The 19,120-nt window shown below is 42.2% G+C and overlaps 1 protein-coding gene across 6 annotated transcripts in view; it reads right to left on the reverse strand.

Annotated features, from left to right (window-relative positions):
* LRP8 (LDL receptor related protein 8) overlaps nt 1–19,120 on the reverse strand; it is a 167,750-nt gene that overhangs the window by 53,031 nt on the left and 95,599 nt on the right. For all 6 annotated transcript variants that reach the window (XM_072041415.1, XM_072041414.1, XM_038182606.2 and 3 more), the window contains 1 exon segment: nt 12,936–13,058. In XM_072041415.1, the coding sequence (XP_071897516.1) occupies nt 12,936–13,058 (123 nt within the window).

Consider the following 19,120-nt stretch of genomic DNA (forward strand, 5'->3'; position numbering starts at 1 on the left):
TGCTGCTTGCTATGCCCTCTGCACCTTCCATCTTCTCCTACTTCTTGCTCATCCTCTTCCTCAAATCACCCTCGAAGGCTTCGTTTGCCAAATCTACAATAATCTCGTTAAGAGAATTACACATCTATGTGTAAGTGTAATGATCAAGCTATTCCTGGCCTCAGATGAAGGACCCTTTGACCCTATTACCCTCATCTTTGTTCTACTCCTTCTGCTCTCCCTCCATTTCATTAGTCTTCTTGCTTTACTTGTGTCTGCTCTAATACAAATCCACTCTAAAACCCCACATGGGAGTAACTTCCCCATGGTGTAAGCTCTGTGCGAGAAAGCAGCTGCACGGGTCTGTGCAGAACCCCACTGGCTTCAGTAAAGCTCAGGAGCAAATGCAATTACTTAATTATAAAGGAAATAGTGAACACTATTAACAGACCCGTGTGTGAGCTGCTTTCTGAAGCACCTCACGCACATCTTGGTGCTGCAATAATCACTGAGTGTAATCACGGTTTGTAAAGTGCTTGCTGGTTATCAGATAAAAGTACAATTTAGAAAGGGCTCAGAATAGAGCAGTTGAGTGCAAAAAGGATTTAAAACGTGCTTTTAAAGTTGAAAACACTTCTTTAATCCCTTTAACGCAGTTTAGTTTGCTGCCTGGCTTCAATATAATGGATCAGGAACTGTTTCAGTGAGTTTTGTATCAGATAAGCAGTTAGGTAATTAAGGAAACAAAATGGAACTTTAATTATGCAAAAAACCCACCCATAGATTGTTCTATTGTGATCTTCCACAGCAGTGCTGTTTCTTATAAATGAACATATTGTGCAAGCTAGGGAGAAACCATTGATTAAAATAATCAAAAGCCCTACTAGAAACTTAGACATGTTTTCCTTTGTAAAAAAACAAAACATTGTATCTGACTAGTGAGAGATTTGAATTGCTTCTTCCAAAGCCCACGTTATTCTTTCCTCACAGATTAATTTAATTAAATCCATTATTACAAGTTGTTTTTTTTTGTCTTTTTTACATAAGCTATATGAAAGCTTGGTGTACTCTGATAAATCTGGAAGGTTAGAAAATTTTACCAATAGCATTTTATCTTGATTTCCTACTAATCATTTCCAGCTGTAACAACTTATCTGATTAGCGTGCCATTTCTCAACAAGCCAGCAATCAAATGCTTGTAAAAGTGAAACACTACTGGTTGCACTTACAGGTAACTGATAAGCAGATTTTCAGTTCCTGCTCTGAGAAGCTGGAGTATCATTAAACACATGGTCAGAGAGGTCAGAGGCATCAGGAGGAATCCCCAGCTGGCGTTATATATATATATATATATATATATATATATATATATGTGCCAGCCCCGGGCAGCCACATACGGCCCAGTATTACAGATGATCTGGCCCAGCAGAGGCTGTGCCACTTCTCCAGAAACTCAACAGCACAAATGAGACTTGGGAACTCATGTGTGAGTGCACGTGGGCATGCTGGGTCCTTCCCCTTTCTTCCTCAGGCTAACCATGAAGTGATTGTGAGCGTGAGGAGGAAGGAATGCTCCCAGACTGTGTGCTGGGCTCCACTGAGAGCCCGCTGGTTACAAACAGCAATGAAAACACATTTCTTCAGAAGTCTCTCAACTGTGGCTAAGAGTCCAGCACAAAGCCAGGGGGCTCTCTGAGCCTCTGTATCAGCAGCTGCTCTTTCATTTTCCCTCTGCCCAGGCTCATTTTCTTTCTCTGGTTCACAGAGATTACTCCAATTCTAATCAAAACAGGGAGAAAAAAGCCCCACAGAACACTAGGGGGACAAAATTATACAAAGGATAAAGGAGCCAAGCAGCATTGAGACCATATCCATCGTAAAAGAGATTATGGCTGCACAAGTGTTTCTTATCAATAGGGAAACTAAAGCCACAAAAGGTCCCCAGATGAGCAAACATAATTAAACCTGCCAAGATGAGTGATAAAAACTGTAGAAAGAAAAAAATGCACAGGTCTCCAGGAAACTAGCAGAATTCATCATAAAACGCTTTTTCCTGCTACCTGAAATCCGTACCTTACTCACTTCAAAATGAAAAGATTCTCTACGTGTGCCGCAACACTGGGATTTCACCTCATATCTGCTGTTACAGCATCTCATCTCTGCTCTGTCAAAGGACAGAGCATACAAACAGCACCCAGGACTTTTCAAAAATTCATGCTGTGAAGGCACACGGTGTCACACTGTGTTACACTACCTCCAGCATCCACAGCAGCTGAAAGGAAATCATTCTGCAGCAGTGCTGGTATCAGCTGCACGGCCACACAGAGGCAATTGCTTCATCAAGATCAGGACCCAAGCTCATACCAACTGACGATGCTGCTTTTCCACACTAAGGTGACAACTCTTCTGAGGTGGTGAAGACACCGAGAAATGAATGCCTGCTCAAAGGGACCAATAAAACATGCAGAACTCAGGGCAGAATAAGGGTTCAGTAGACAAATGTATGCTTAATGATGTCTAAGATGTCCTTGCTCTTAAATACCTCTGTATGTGCAAATAGAAGGAAATTCTGCTAAGGCCCCGCTGCTATTAAAATAATTGTGTTTCTCATCTCAGAGGGAACATTTCATCTTTTCTACGCACACAAAGAAACCCCCACCTGCGTTCTTTTTCAGAGTGGAACAGACAGCTTAGATGGCATTTTAATTGAATTTGTTCAGCCTGTTGCACAAGAATAGTGGTGTGTAGACCTGTGGCTGAGAAAAAAAAAGGCGCTCCCTTACCATCTACACCTTCCCTTCATTACAAATAGCCCTGCTGGTTCACACAACTCAGCTCCAAGTTTGAGTCTTGCAACATACCTAGATGCAGGAACTGAAGCAGAAACATAAATTCTAGCAGAATTCAGTACTGAGATTACCATTTCCCATTCCCATTCCATACAGTGCCAACATACCTGCTGAAATGCTTGAATGGCACACCATTATTTTAGGTGTATATGCACTTCTAAATACATGTGTATAGTTTTACATGATTTTGTTTTACTGCACAGACAATGACTAGAAATTAAATTGCTGTCAAACACGCTAGACATGCTTCTCACCTTACAAAAAAGGGAGAAGCACGGTTATGTTCATGCTACAATGACTAATATTTACAAGCTCTATCATAAAACAGAATTCAGAACTGTAGAACCAAAGCCTTGTAGAACATGTGGGAACTCAAAGGATGTGGTAAGATGACTAGTGAGCAGTATAAGCCTGAAAAATGGTGCGATAACTGGCATTAGTGCGTTCATATGAAAACATGTAAGCCTGCGGGCTCTAACAAAGTTACTGAGCTATGGCTTCTAGTATTTTAATACAAAGGATGCTTAATATGGTTCAATATGTTAAAATCCAAGACAGAAAGGGTGAGCTGGAATCTGTCACTCTGCAAACAGCCACTGAATAGTGTCCCTAGACAGGAAGCTAGAAGCTTTTGCTACAGCAAAGCCTTGATGAAGGCTTTCAGCAGCTACGGACACCCGCTGCACCCCACAAATATAATGCACAGAGGGAAGGCCACATGGCCCTCACACGTGCAGGCAGTGCTGGCAGTGACCATGCCTCAACCTCAAGCACAATATCCCTGAAAGCATTTCAGAGAACTGAAAATCTCTGGTGCAAGGTTCAAGTTATATAAATTATCTACCAAAGCATGCAAAGGCTGCATATTAAACAAGTCTTAATCATGATCCTAATCCTCAAGGAAGTGGGATAGAGCATCACGAGACCCTTATTAAAACTGCAGATGATTTCAGTGAGAGCTTGTCCTGAATGTAAACATGATCCTACAACTCTATAAACAAAGATAGGAAAACTATCTATTAAGTGGTAGAATTAGGAAACACAGCTTCAACGTACAATAAATCCATTATGGGATTAAACCACAAGCTATTTAAATGTGAAAAATGTTAGACAATGTCATTTTGTTTTCACTTCTTAAAATATTTTCTTCACACCATAATTCACCCACTTAAGAAAGGGAAAAAGGTTTGCTTCCTGTGCCCCTACAGCACAAGACTGCTTCATTCAGTTAGCAAAGTATTTCAGTTCTCAAATTATGACTTGCTTTTGATTCCCAGAAATTATTTTTTTCTCATTAGACATGGTTAGTAAGCCAACCATGATTTTTTTCCAGATTAAAATAAATAAATAATAATTATATATATATATATATATATATATATATATATAAAAATTGGGTAATCTGAATTTCAGAAAGCAAGCAGGAAGAGAATGGAAAAAATGAAAGCACTGGGCAATGAAAACCTGTCCAAGTATTTCTCAAAATCTCTTCAGTTTCTACTACTTCAATATACGTGGGCTGTCAAACAATTACATGTAGAGGGCTTTACATGCTCACCTTTCATTTTCCTGCTCTTCTCTCCTATTGAAATAAATGCAAGATTAATTATAGCCATAAAAAGGCAGCATCAAACCCTTTTATGACCCTTGCTGTTTATGAACTGCAAGAACACATTAGACCAATAGGAAAAATATTTAAATGCCAGCATTTAAATCTTCATAATAGTCAGCTAATGAAAGCTCAGAGTCAATCTGAAGTACATCAACCCTGCAAATGCCAAAGCTTGCAATGCCACATGAAAAAGTGACTTTCTCGCAAGGTAACATTGCTTAAGAAAGGGACAAAAAAACATCAGAAAAGACTTAACAAGTATTTTCTATTGTTTTTCATATTGGTCTGGACCCTCTGAAAAGGCCACTTCTGAGATATAAGCTCTAACCACCTTTCCTTAAAGGAATAATACGTTCTGATTTAATGGGATTACTTCAAACTTTTTAGCACCGGTAGAATTGGAGCACAATCATTACATACTGGAAATTAATTTACATCTCTAGGCAAGTAAAATGCTGAGCCCACCAAAGCCATGTAATCATCAGAAAGGTGATGTAACTCACTGCCCAAGAGCCACACGTAAAGTTATCCCACTACTGGGGATAAACAGCCAGGTTTCCTGAATTTTCTTTGATGTAACAGGATAATTTCATGCTCTAATAAAAGGAACGGGAGGCAGGAAAAGCTGGATTCGGTTCCTCACCTTGTCAAAGATTAGTCCCTACAGTTTTGTGTTCTTTGGGATATTGAGATCAGTTCGGGGTTGCTCAACAAGGACCCGCTTGGAGGCAGCATTGAAAGCAGCTATGATGATCAAGGAACCAGAGGCACTTGTGAAGGAAGCGTACATTGGCTGAGATAAGATGATTAAAGCAGGAGTAAAGGCACTTCTATGAAAATTTGAAGAGTTACATGCACTTAGGATAAAAAGGACTTTTAAAAATCTGCACTAGACTGTAAGACACAATCTGCAGGGAACCACTGGTCTTCTAACAAGTCTTGTCCATCTCTAGAGTATTGTTAAACCCAACCACAGAAGCCAGCTTTTAAATCTGAAACCTTCTAAATAGACCCAGAAGTTAAGTAGCCTACAAAAGATGTAAAATATTTTTTAAATTATGTTTTGGATGCGATAAAGATTTCACAGAGACTAGTGAACAATGCAGGATCTGTACCCTAGTTATAGAATTGTGCTACTCCCAATTTTCCAAGAAAACAACGAGAGACTACACACAAGCAGAGGCTAAGAACTGCATTTGTTCAGCCATCAGAAGAGGAAGCTAAAGGAAGGTTTTGTTGCTGCCTTCAACTGTGAAATAGGAAGGGACTACAGAAGATGAAATCAGACTGTTCTTGGACATGCAAAGTGACACATGCTGCAACAAAGCAAATTCTGGGGAAATCTAAGGATTTTGTCATTAATAAGGTTGGCCAAACATGAGGACAGGGACACATTTTGAAGAGGGGGCTGGACTAGATGACCCCCAGAGGTCTCTTCTAGCTTTTCTATAACTTCATGAAAAGATGACCATGGGGAGTTTTCATGTGATTTGGATATTATTTATTTTGACAAATTTGAACACTGTGACAAACTAAAGCTTTCATCATAAGCCCTACAACCTCAGTCTGGGCATCTGGAAAACCAGACTCCCACCTCATCACTGGGAGGATCCTGTAGCTCTAGAAGTGTTCCCATATTCTGTACCTTATGCTGTATTTTCGTTTTACAGAGGTGGCTGAAACCTGGGATATGGTCCTCAGCTGCTGTAACTTAGCAGTGCTCCCAAGGGCCCATCACATCGCAGGGGAACAGAGACCAGTCCATCAAAGTTGCTGTATTTTATGCTGGCAACAGCCAGTTAGCGTAGCTGGAGTACTGTAAAAATGAACACCTGTACGCTTGACATTAACCTTACTTTAATTTCCTGAATGATCTGTACCAAGTTCATCCAACAGAATAATCTTTAATTTATGCACTCCGCTGCATTTGCAATTCCCCACCATCGTATTACAACGTGTACAAAGATCTGCTCTTCATGTTGGAAAAAAAAAACTCTCCTATTTCTGCCCCAGGTCCTAAAACTTGGTATCTGGCTGCGCCTGAATGATTTGACCTAGTTTGTTTGTGTTTTTTTTTTTTTTTTTAATTATTTTTTCATTTCTCTGTTTGAAGTTGTTGACCCATCCATCTTTCTTCAGATAAATAAATACTCCAAAGGCATGGAAGAGTTGATTAAGTCACTTTCCAGAAATGCAAGGTAATGCAACTAAACTCAGCCAGACATTCAGGAGATCTAGATCAAAGATGAACAATATGGACATAATTCTGGGGTAAATGGGGAGCTAGAAGAGGAGTGCACATTTTGAGGTGAGCAATATCATCTGTGATAGCAACTGCAGAATTTTGCTTTCATGCAACTTAATAGAAAACGAGGACCATTACATGCTGATCACCACTACAAGAGATCAGCATACAGAGCAGCAGCACACAAAGTGCTTAGGATCCTGGAAAATACCCATTAAAAATAAAACTGTCAAGTTTGGATACATCTCCCAGCATGACTCGTGACATGTACTTCAAAACAAAAAGGACTGCACGAACTGGTACTGTATTTCAAACCAACACTCGGGGTTTGATTTTATATTCCATTTCCATTAAAAATCTATTTCCAAGACTGCTGCTTATTAAACTTGCCCTACTAAACCATTCCTTATTACATGCAAACTGAATTCAGGTCTCCCCTTTTCTTTTTCTCCCTCCTCACATCCTCCTGTACCATTCTGTAAAATAATTTCTGCTCCTAGCTAGGAGAATGTCACATATCTGATAAAGAAATAAGAAGTGGTGAGTTTATGCTGCCTGCATTCCTCGATCTCATTATATATACAATGTCCTAAGGCAAGAGTTTGCCAGCTCAGATTTTCACTTGCTCTTTCCCTTTAATTTGTGTTCCCATCAGTGCTGTTACTGTTTGTTAGCATTTGTTTTTGTTTTTCTCCAGAGATTTTTTTTAAGTTAAATAATCAACATCAGAGGCAAATTTATTTTTTTCCCCCTGTAAGAAAGCAGAACGATTCAATACCTGGGTTGGAACAGTATTAGGTGGATAACATCCATTTTGATAGAGGTCTCTCAGCTCAGTAAGAAGAGTGATTTCCCTTCCCCCTGCCTCAGCTTCACGAAACTGGATAGGGAAATAGCAAGGAATCTTTTCCTATGCATAAGCAAAGCCTGTGCAGCACAGCAGGAGCTGCACCGCTGCCCTAGTGTGGTCACTGAGTCCCACTGGGTTGCTTCTAGTGAAAGTAATGAAAATATACCAGAGCCCCAGCATTGCAGGCTGTCCAACGGGACCGTACACGTGGCCTACCAGAGGCCTTCTCGTAGCCGGCAGAGTCACGCTGCTGCAGAACCTGGCAGCAAACAATTAGAAGATCCTCAGGCATTCAACCTGCTCTGAGGTCAAAATGTTTTGTGTGTCTCAAAACGGCTGCTGGGGAGGTACGTGGGAGTCCCGGGTGCCTGGCTGAGAGGCACTAACTCCACTCCCACTATCCAGATATTCTGCTATCCCTTTTAATGCTTTGCGGGGAGCTCCTTGCATACTAACAAGCTGGCACGGCAGAGATGAAATCCATTATCACTTCAGCGCACCTTCCAACAATGGCAGTGTTGCACCCACCGTAGGTTTTCCCTCCTGTAGGCAGGGAGAAACAGCAATGGCTTATGTTAAACTGAGATTCAGCAGCTGCTGGATTTAACAGGGCTTTCTCAAGGAAGACATGGCTGGAATGTGACATGCCAATGTACTAACCCTTCCCGTTCCCCACCAGCAGCTGTGGCACTGCACAGCTAAATGGCATTTCTTTGTTCTACGTCTCACCCACCATCCCATTTCGTTTCATTTCTCATGCATCTCAAAATAACCTTCCTCTCTTCAATATTAAATTCCTCCTCCTCCTCCTCCCTCCCCCAGCCTCATTCGATGCAACCTCTTCAATTGTGAATTTTGTCCCTTCTGCCCTCTGCGGATAGCATTAATTGCTGAGTTCTCATGGTTTTGCTTCCCCTGACTTAGGGGCTCATCCTGTTTCCATACAAAAACAAACGAAACCAAAATAAAATGAGCAATTTTTTTCCCCAATTTCTCCCATCATTATTTTCTAATGACTTCAGAGAGAGATCCAGCCCACAATATGTACATGAATAGATCATCTCACAGAAAGGGACACTTTTTTTTTTGAAGCCTTAATATAAATTAAATGAGACAAAATAAATTCTGCAGCCAGATAATAGCACTGAAAAAACTGACAGATGGCAGAACAGTGAGGTTAGTGGTGATACTTGCTGTTACATGAATAATTCACTTGGACAAACCTATGGATGGTAAGACCATATTTAGGGTAAGGAACTAGCTCACAGAAAAGATGAAGAAATGTAAACAGCTTCTTCTTTGTAATAACCCATTTCAAACCAAAAGCCCAAATAACCACCTTCTCCAAAATCAACCCATGCTAGAAATTGATCTGTCTTCAACTCGCACCAAAACCCCCCAAGGAGAAGCCCTGTAGATCCCATCAGTTGAGAAATCCAATGGGATATCCTTATAGCTACTGCTCCCAGCCGCATTCAGTGGCTTGAATAAAATGCTGTTAAAAAAAAATAAAATTGTATAGATAGCAGAAAAGACCCTGGACATTATAGATTGAACAGAAGCCAAGCAATCTTTGATACCATTTTATCTATGGACATGAAACAGGTGCTGTCCTGAAAACCTGGGGATGGGTAACATCCCCAGAGAGGATATTGCTAGGTACAAAGCCAAGCAACTACAGCAATCTGGAAAACAGAAAAAGCCAGTAGCAAACTAAGTAGTTTTGCTTGTTTTTTTTTTTTTTTTTTGGGGGGGGGGGGGGGGGGGGGGGGGGCCGAGGTGGTATAGCTAAAAAAAACAAAAACAACCAATACAAAAGAAAACACCACAAAATTTTTCATTAAATAAGCATTAGAGATAGGGACACAGCATCTGTAACAATCAGAGAGCACAAAGAGTATTACAAAAGAAGGCACTACAAAAGCATCCAGAAAATAAAAAGCCATTTAGGATGTGGCTAGGTGCTGAGAGGAACTGCACTGTTTTGATCACTTTCGAAGCTGGAAATACTCCTAAAATGCAACAGTCAGCATTTTCAATGCTCTTAAATTCCCCAGCTCAAATAGACTATGGACAATGTCCCAGTGCTGCATTAATCGAGGAATAAACCTGGAACCTGGCAGAGATGCTGGCAATTACGTGGCCTGTCCAAAAGCAATCGATTTTATAAAGCGGTTTGATCTTGCCAGAGGAAAGAAATCTCCATTTCCCAACCTGCCCATTCCCTAGGGAAACTCCACAGCGCAGACTTCTCCAAAGGGCTGTGCTGCATTTCTGAATGGGAAAATGAGACCGTCGTAGGGGTCTACAGTCATTTCTCAACCAGAGGGAGATAGCCCAGCCTTTATATATACAGCTTCTTCCTTGCCCTGATGGGGCATTTACACTTACAAAGAGCTAGGGCTTTTACTTTGAAGGTATACGTTAAAAACAAATCATAATGCTCCAGTTTTTTCTTAACAGTCTACCAAGTTTATCGCTCACTGTCTTGAGCAGTGGCAGTAGGAAGATCTGCAAACATGTGTGAATTAACCTCACGACCAGCACAGTGCTTATGCATTATCAGGTTGATTCTGGTTTCCTTGCAGAGCAGATCAGATCAGCCTTTGAGATGACACATCCTTTGACAAGGATATAAAACATCTGGGAAGAACGTCCTTACCATGCAAATTAAAGCCTATTGCTATCAACAGCCATAAGATTAAAAGTACTTGATCTTCATCTGATTAAGTGTGAACTCAGATCTGAATAATCCTATAAAACAAGTGAAGTTACAGAACTCCAGTTGCAGATACTTTTAAGATTAGAAGGCAAGCTTTTAACTGGTACAGAAAGAAATGCTGGCTTCTCTTGTGAGCCAACCACAAGTCAGACACAGGCTTGTATTAAGTATCCTACAAACTTAGAGACAGAGATCTTGCACCCATCACACAAATTCAGAACAAATATTAAATATCTTATGTTGAGACAAAGCATGGCGAATCTGCTTAAGACAGCTATACACAAATAAAAGGAAGAAGGAAAATACAATTCAAACTACCTCTAACAGCACACTGGCTGGCACAATGGAAGAACATTACTGAGTAAAATCAGACCAGTTCAACATGTGCTGGAGGCCCTGCTTTGTGATAAAAGAGTCAGCTTTATCTTCTGTTGTTGAAAACTGGGACTGTGGGTCAGGACCATCTTGTTCCAGATGGGAAAAGCACGCAACAGCCAAGTCCTCAGTGGCCACTCAATCTGTAACCGAGAGGGATGGAGCTCCAGAAAGTTTTTTTCCAACAGAGAAAAGTACTCACTCATGCCAATTTTACTTGAAAGCCAGAAGACCCTTCTTGCCTTGTAGACATGGACGTTATCTTCTATGAAGAAAAATGCCATAGCTATAGGTCATAAGTACATGCCACAGTCTTTGGCCTGGTTTGAAAAAAAATATATAAAAACAAAACAAAACAAACCACCACCAAACCAACCAAAACAGATCAAGAATTGGTCTACTCAGGCACTGTCACCTTCACAACAAATTCCTGATGGACCTGCTGCAGCACTCTACAGTATGGGAACACATTTCTCCCTGTGCCAAGGTGACACTGGCCTACTCCCATTAGCAGCAGGGAGACATTTCAAGGGCCATCATTTTCCTGATACTATTTGAAGAGAAGAACCACTGCAGAAATGCAGACTTCAGTCTCTTAGTAGGTTTCAAGCAGAAAATCACACAAAACTGAACAAATGATTTTCCTCTCAGGAGGGCAGTCCCATACTGTACCAATCAAATGCTCAGGTCAAGTACCCTTTACAATACTTAAGTTTTAAAGATGATTTCCCCAGAGAAAGAACATAAGTGGGGGGAAATTGGAAGGTGAAATGACTACAGAAAGGAATGAAAGATGATCAAGAAAAATCATCGGGGAACTTAACACTGCATGGTCCACACCCCATCCATGCTACGGCCTCTGATAAGAGATTTACAGACATTGACTACAGGGAACGGAGCTGCTTAGTTATGCAGCCCCTCTCCACACAATCAGGTAGTGGAAACAGCATTAATAAGATAGCTTTTGACTAAGGATGATGCAGGGTGAAAGACCACCAGTTACAGTACATAAATATGTTAATGCAGTTACTGAAGTAATTTTTTCTGTAGCCTGTGTATGGCTGCAAAAATGATTCCATTCATTTTATGCAAAAGAGAAGCTCGTTTATCTTTCTTAATTAGGGAGAACTAGTACTAGGATCACACAAAAAAAAGCATAGTTATTTGTGAAGCCCTCTATGTGCCACATTCTGGTGAGGCCCAATAAAACACTTCCCCCAACGCTGCTTCTGACTCGTGGGAATATATTTGTGAAGTACATGACTGGAAATTCAATAGAATGGCTTGTTTAAATCTCCTGGTCTGCCCAAGAAAAAATCTGCAGATGTAAGCAAGCACACAAATAAAAGTTTACATAATAGCTAATGTTTTCATTAAAATATTCCTGGGATTCCCTTCAACTCAGCACCAGATGACCTTCCACAGTTCCAGAAAACAGAGAATGGATTGGCCTCCTCAGAGAGTGAAAAGAACAAGATTAAACACTCTGCATGAAAATCAAGCATGTCCTTTTACTTACTGAATCAATATATTTTTAAAGGTGTTACCTGCACCAAACTTCTGTTATATTTACCCTCAGCTTTAGTTACTTTACATTGCTCATCTTTAATCTTTTATTTTTTTCTTTATTTGTTCTTCAAGGCAAACAAACAAACAACAAACCCAGCCACAAAGCTCCAAGACTGCAAAGCTTCTCTGTGATGACAGACGTACTGTCTGCAGTGATGAATCCCAAGATGCTACCATGCAAAATGCTGCAAATCTGAGTTTCCAAAAGGCCTGATCCCAGGTGCACAGATTTCATGGTGCTTGATTCTGACCTTATATGACGCATGGTGCAGCCTTACAGACTTAGAGTAAGCATGCACTCCAGGGAGGAATGGTACACCTTGTGAGTATAGGACTAAATGATAGCTTCTGATCCACCTTGGTGCTCCTGGCTCTTAGTAGTGCTCTTTAGTGATCAGATTCATCATGAATCTTCATGCACCACTGCTGATCATGAGCCCTACAACCAGACTAACAGTAATAGAGCTAGAAACGTTTTCAGTTCTGTTACAGACAGAAACACACACTGTATAGTTCTGTGTTTATCACCGTCTGGAAAATTGGTACACTTGAGCATTTAGAAGCCATTTGATTCGAATGACCCAAACCTTTTGTCTCTTTTATTTCTGTTATAAGAGAAGCAAAAGCTTTAACGTCATCTTGCAAATGTTAGGAATAATACCTTTGATTTCATAACACTCTATGCTTTAGTAAAACAATGTGTCACAGAAACACCATTTTTTTGTGCTACTCACTGCATGCTGCTTCTGACTCATCTGACCCATCAGGACATTCTTCTTCCCCATCACATTTCCACCTGGCTGGGATGCAGTGGCCGTTGTCACAAGTGAAATCTGACTCGGCACAAGTTTTCTTTGCTGCAAGAAAAAAAAAAAAAAAAGGATGTGAATGTAAGCAGAGCAGAACACCTTCTTTGCAACCACTCCCACCAAAAACAATAGTGAATTCCCTGTATCAAGGATTCATTTCACATTCATCATTGCCTCTCCATGGTGGAGTCAGACAGATATCAAAGGTGGGTGTTTCTCCTCTCTAAAACTCTTATCTGTCCTTTACTTAAAACAGATCCAACTCTTTTCTGTCTTCTTCCAAGCAGCCAAAAAACAGGGATGCTCTTTATCAAAATAAATATCTAGGGTTTTTACTACAAAATGCTGCTGCCTATATGGAACTGGAAGTGTGCTGCATTATTTACAGACAGACAAGACAAATAAGTCTTGCCTTCGGAGTACTACAATCTAAGTAACAATGTTTTCATCTATGCAGTCTATTCATGGCTTTTCTAGTACATCTGTCACCATAGCAGATGATCATAAAGCACTCCTTCAAACAACAAAAAACATTTCATTAAATGTCAACCACTCGATGCTCTTTGCTTTGCTTGCATTAATTTAGGGCGTTAAAAAGATGCAAGGCATGAGCTCAAGCAATTAACAGGTCTGCTCCTCTGTGCTGGTGGCACAGCACACCCAGTGCCCCGTAAGACACATGAACATCTTTTCACTGCAGCAGAGAGAAAGCAGCCTGCAGATATCTGGCCCGTTCAGTTCTCAGCCTCAGCGCCCATGAGGTCACCAGTCACTCACCACCTTTTGCAAAGGTGACGTTAGTGGCTTTTCTATGAGGAACTGGACCAAAGAGCCCATCAATCGACCAGTCAATTCATATAGGAAGGGGTGGCAGGGAGATTTGTTTCTTCCCTCTCTAAAGCTGCTCATAACTTAATAGGATCACAGGTAGTAAAGGACCCCAGGAGGTCATCAAGTCCAACCTCCTGCTCAAGACAGGGCCAGCCTGAGGTCAGACCAGGTTACTCAGGGCTTCACTCACCCTGGTCTTAAAAACCTCCCAGGATAGAGACAGCACAGCCTCCCCGAGCAATCTGTTCCCCTGCCTGGCTGTCCTCACAGTGAGGTTTGAGCTTGAAACCTACTCCCATGGAAGTCATGTGTATACATCATGGCTTCACCAGAATTTCTTCCAACATTTTCAAAGCATTAAACACTACAAATAACCCTCCAGGGTTTGATTTTATTTTATTTTTTCAGCTGCTGTCAGGGAGGGAGCTGCGTTGAATATAGGCCACATGCCTATGGAGGAAACGAGGGGCATTGCTGTGTGAGGTACTGAGAGGTTTACACGGCAGAAGCCAAGCATTCATTTTCTAATACATGAAACATGCAGCTTTCCTGAGCAAGCATCCAGCAGGAAAACACTGCAGAACATCACGAAGCAGCTGTACAATCTCTCAGGATGCACTTCATAAAGAGAACACACATTTACTCTCCTTCCGCTGCTAAATGAGCCAGAGTCTGAATAAAATGGATGATCTGCCCTTAAGTCTTTCAGAACCAGATATTGTGAACTAATACAGAGAATAAAACAGAGGTCAAGTGTTTTACAAGACATAAGTCATAGTAGGAAACCAGGCTGATCTTCCCGAGACGTCGCACACCCGTTATCAGAGGGAACAGACCTTCTGAACACCTCCAGATAGAAAACCAAAACTTGTACCATTGGCTATCAAGGATCACTTCTGATGTATTTGATACAAGTTTAATTAAATTAATCTGACATACATAATGGTCAGAAGCTCAGAGCAGATATCGAGGGGATATGCACATATAAGTAAAGAGAGTACCCGTGCCTGCCGTGAAGCTGACCGGGTGAAGTGCCAGCAGCTGCTGTTAGGGGAAGGCTGTGGCACCTACAAATGAAGCAAGAGTGTCTTTACCCAGGAATCAGAGACGAGCATAATGCTGAGATAAAAGAAACTTCATTTTAAAACATACTTAGTTTTATACCAGCTCGCTCACTGCTGTCAAGTCTTGCTTTGCATTAGAAATCTCTGTTCCACTGACTCATTCCCAAGAGGACCAGACAGCGACACAACTCCTTTTCCACCTCCGACTAAGCCACCCTTTCCCCACTAGCCTAACACCCTGACCTGTTACTCCAGGACATGTGGACGCAAGCGTGAGCGAGGGTCAGCAACAGCAAGGAGCGTAACAGGCATCCAGCCCCTTCCACACGGCCAACCTGCTCGCGCCAGATGGTGGCACTGATTGCTTTGTTCCCCCGGCGCTGTTCTTGGGCAGCACAATTAATAGATTGCCAGGATTCACAAAAGGGGGAGAAACGCATTACTGACAGTCCCAGGGCGTCTTTCCGAGGGTGCGAACGTGCTCCCTGAGTGCAGCTCCCCTTTGCAAAATGCTGTGTATGGCCCCATCTGTGGCGGCCTACCCACAAAGAGAGGGGTCAGCCCTGCCTGTGTGCCCACTGAAGGTGGGACTGGCCTGCGCCAGATCCATCAGCAGAATAAAAGCACATTTGGTCCTTTGTTTGAACGTAAACTGTCTGATCTCCCCAAAGAGCACGATTAAGGGGTGGGGGGAAGCCCTCAAGCCTTTCTGCGGTTATTATATTTACCTCTACCGTTTCTTATTTTACTGCTTTTATATTTTAAACAATGGATTTTGTTATTGTCATTACTACTCTCCACTGCATCAGGTCATGGCCCCACAGACTGTCTTAATTAAAATAAACTCTGCTTTGCGTTGCAAACAGCAACCCAGATTATTAAAAGTGCAAGAATACTGAAGTCCTGTCTCATTTCTCACCTCTAATGCAGGACTGGAATCACTTTATTTTCAACCAGATTCACCTTCTGGCACTCAGTCCTCGTGTCTCTGGGATCACAACGCAGGCAGGGAGCAGTTAATTAAAATATCAGCTCTCTGTCATTTTCTTCCTTTTCTTTTTCACATCCGATAACCTTTTCTATTAATCTCCCATGTTATACACCTTCCTTCTATCAATTCTCTATTAAAAATTCATTGAGGCTTCCGCCATAAATTGTCAGCGGTGCATTAAAATGTAAAATAAATAAATACCTCCCTTTTAGACAATGGGGAGGACACAGGTTCATTTTATGGTTTCACCTGGCTCAGAAATAGCCAAGCAAAATTAATTGTTCCCCTGAGACCCATTTCCTTTGCCGTAAGCAGCACAGGCAGCTCCGCTCACATCTCTTCAAAATGAACATAAACAAACAAGAGTAACTAGTCACAGCTTCCCCCTGTCTCTGCTCCTTGGGGGGCAAACTGATACCTGGAACAAGAAGAGAGAAGGCTACTGAAGCATACACAGAGCCTTTCATCTTCTCCCCTGCTCGGATACATGGAGTGACACCAAAGAGACTGCATTTCTTTTGACTCTCGCTTGATTTGCCTTCGGTACCTGCTTTTCCTTCCTCACATCTGCAGCCGGACAGATACGGCAAGAGCTCCCGGGTGGAAGTCAGTGCCTGGATGCCCACGGGGCTTGGCCTCCAGGCAGCTGAGCGCTGGTTCGGGCAGCTTGCCAAAGGAAAGCTGGCTTCGAAGGAATTTTTTCCTGCTTCTCTTCTCCCAAGAAGAGAGACAAGAGAGGAAATGAAGCCATGACAGAAACACAACCTAACATGCTGAATTTTAAATGAAATTGCATCAGACCAACACGGTCCCTCATTCTGTGAAATATCTTTTCCTTTTCCATTACTCACATTTCTTATCCTGAATTGCAGGTAAGGATTTAGGATTCATCCCTAGAGCAAATTAAAAAGAGAAATTGAGGAGGCTGGTTTAGAACATGAACGTTTACTGAAGGAATTCATTAAAAAAGTGATCATTGTATGACTGGAGGAAATAAATATAGACTGAAAAGAACAAGTCTTGTACTGGCAAGGAGCAGGGTCTGGATGATCTTAAATGTGATTTCTGATTTCAAAAATACCTGAAAGGTCAAACCCCTGACTCTAAAGCCAAACAGGTAACACTAATTTAAGGGGTCCAGGATACTTTCATCCTCTTTCCAATAAAACCGAAATCCTCTCTCCCAAAGCTGTCAGCCACTTCACTTCTTGCATTGGTTCCAGAGGTTTTATGGGACAGGAACATGTTTACACTCAGTATTTATAAGACACAAGGCCCTCAGTGATTCAGTTCCAGTTCATGCTTCCTGGTTATTCCTCTTTTGCACATCTCTAATACTAAGCAATACACCACACTACTGTAGTTTTTGATTGCTTGTTGGTTTGTTTTGCTGCTCCTAATTTCCCCAAACCAACACAGCTGAAGAGCAGAGTGGAAGTATTGTATCGCTTATCACCAACAGCTCTGCAAGCAAAGGTGGAGCTGTTGAACAGCAGCCGTGATGTAAAAGCACATACAACCTGCCTGTAAAAGGACAGGTAATTTTTAGATGAAGGGTTGTTCCAACTCCGGGCTGTGCACTCAAACAGGAAACCTGGCTGATGAGAGTCTTCTCAGGTGTTAACCCAAGGAGACCCTATGGGCTGTGTCTTACCCTTCACCAACTGCTGGCCAATTTCCACCACATCTGAAAAGAGGCAAGGGGAGTGAAAATTGAAAAAGTCTGCTCCTACAATTTCATAGACCTGGTAGTTGAGTAGAGAACAATCAAAATTACAGCCCCACTGAGGGAGATGAGGGCAGAACATGGCCACCACACGTCCTGCTGGCAGCGGCCTCAGCCTGCAGGGGTGGTTCTGCTCCCGCACCTCATACCAACTGCAGCTCTATTGCACAGTAAATAAGGTGATTAGGGATTAAAAACATTCAAAACCCCCAGACACCAAGACCATTGAAAACTTCAGTTTCACTTGTTCTGCTGCCCTCGTTCCTTTACACAGACCCTGCTCTTATTTTACTTCTGAATCAAGAGCAGACTGCCTGTCAGCCGGACTCTGTTCTCATCTGCAGCCAGTATTCAGCCTTTTTGTGGAAAATGTTTTCACCCAGGCTGCTGTAAACATAGAATAAAATAAAAGGCCATCCAATGAAAGTTTTGCAGTGATTCTTCTGCAGAAGTGAAATAGCCCAGCCCTGTGAGAAAGGGAAGTTGACAGAAGGCCAGAAAGAGAAATTTAAATTCATAGGACAGGGTTTCATTTCATGCTGGGAAACTTCAATAGCAACTTTGATCAGAGGCTTATCAGAGGCACTGACAAGACCCCATGCGAGCAGAGAAGCAGCACGACACGGGTTCAGGGGCTCACCACAGCCCCGCGCCATCGCTCGGCCCCACAGGTGCCCATGGCGGCTCGAGCGTGAGGTAGGCCGCACACCGTTCCTAGGGCTCACTGCCCTTCCTAAGGACCTCAGTTAATTCAGTCTCTGTGAGAGGAATTCGCCCCAATTGAACCATTTGCTTGTTGGAATGAGGTTTTTTGGTTACTGAGAAAAAGGTATCCAGCTTGAGAGAGACTCTGGGATACCCAACGCCTGGCAGCGAGCAGATGCCTTTGGTTTATAACTCAGTCCCCTCCTGACTGCAAACACAGGCGCATGGCGTTGCAGATGACACTCCCAAAGAAGAATTTCCAGGGATACAGTAATTTTTGTTTTTTAACACGTGGAGTTCACTGCAAGTCTCATGTGTACCCCAAACCCAGAAAAAAATCAGCAGGAGAATGACCACTTTGTAGTGCCCCTGCCCTTCAAAATAATCATTATCATCCTGTGGTATTGGTCCCCAAACCTCTCACCAGGCTATACACCCAAATGATGTCTTACTGTCGTAAGGAGATACGAAAATCCTAACCCACATCTTACAGCACTGTGGCCTGAATACTCTCAAGTCCTGCTGTAGACTCAAGTGGCATCGAGTTCACAAAGGAGTACTGTAACAACACATGCACGGCAATTCACCTCAGTGTGATCTCCTGGTGGTAGTGGGAGGGCAAACAGCAGTCCCATCCCTGCCTGACCCCACCAGCAACACCCATCGTGGCTGTAGGGTGGGCTGCAAGTGGCCCAGGAGGACTTGGCTGGCCCTTGCTGCCAGCCCCTCAGCACGGGAAATCCCAGAACGCGTTGCTTTGCTGTCACAAAGTGGCATGAGATAAGATCTGAGA

This window comes from Anas platyrhynchos, chromosome 8 (assembly GCF_047663525.1).
Source record: "Anas platyrhynchos isolate ZD024472 breed Pekin duck chromosome 8, IASCAAS_PekinDuck_T2T, whole genome shotgun sequence".
NCBI classification, from domain to species: Eukaryota; Metazoa; Chordata; class Aves; order Anseriformes; family Anatidae; genus Anas; species Anas platyrhynchos.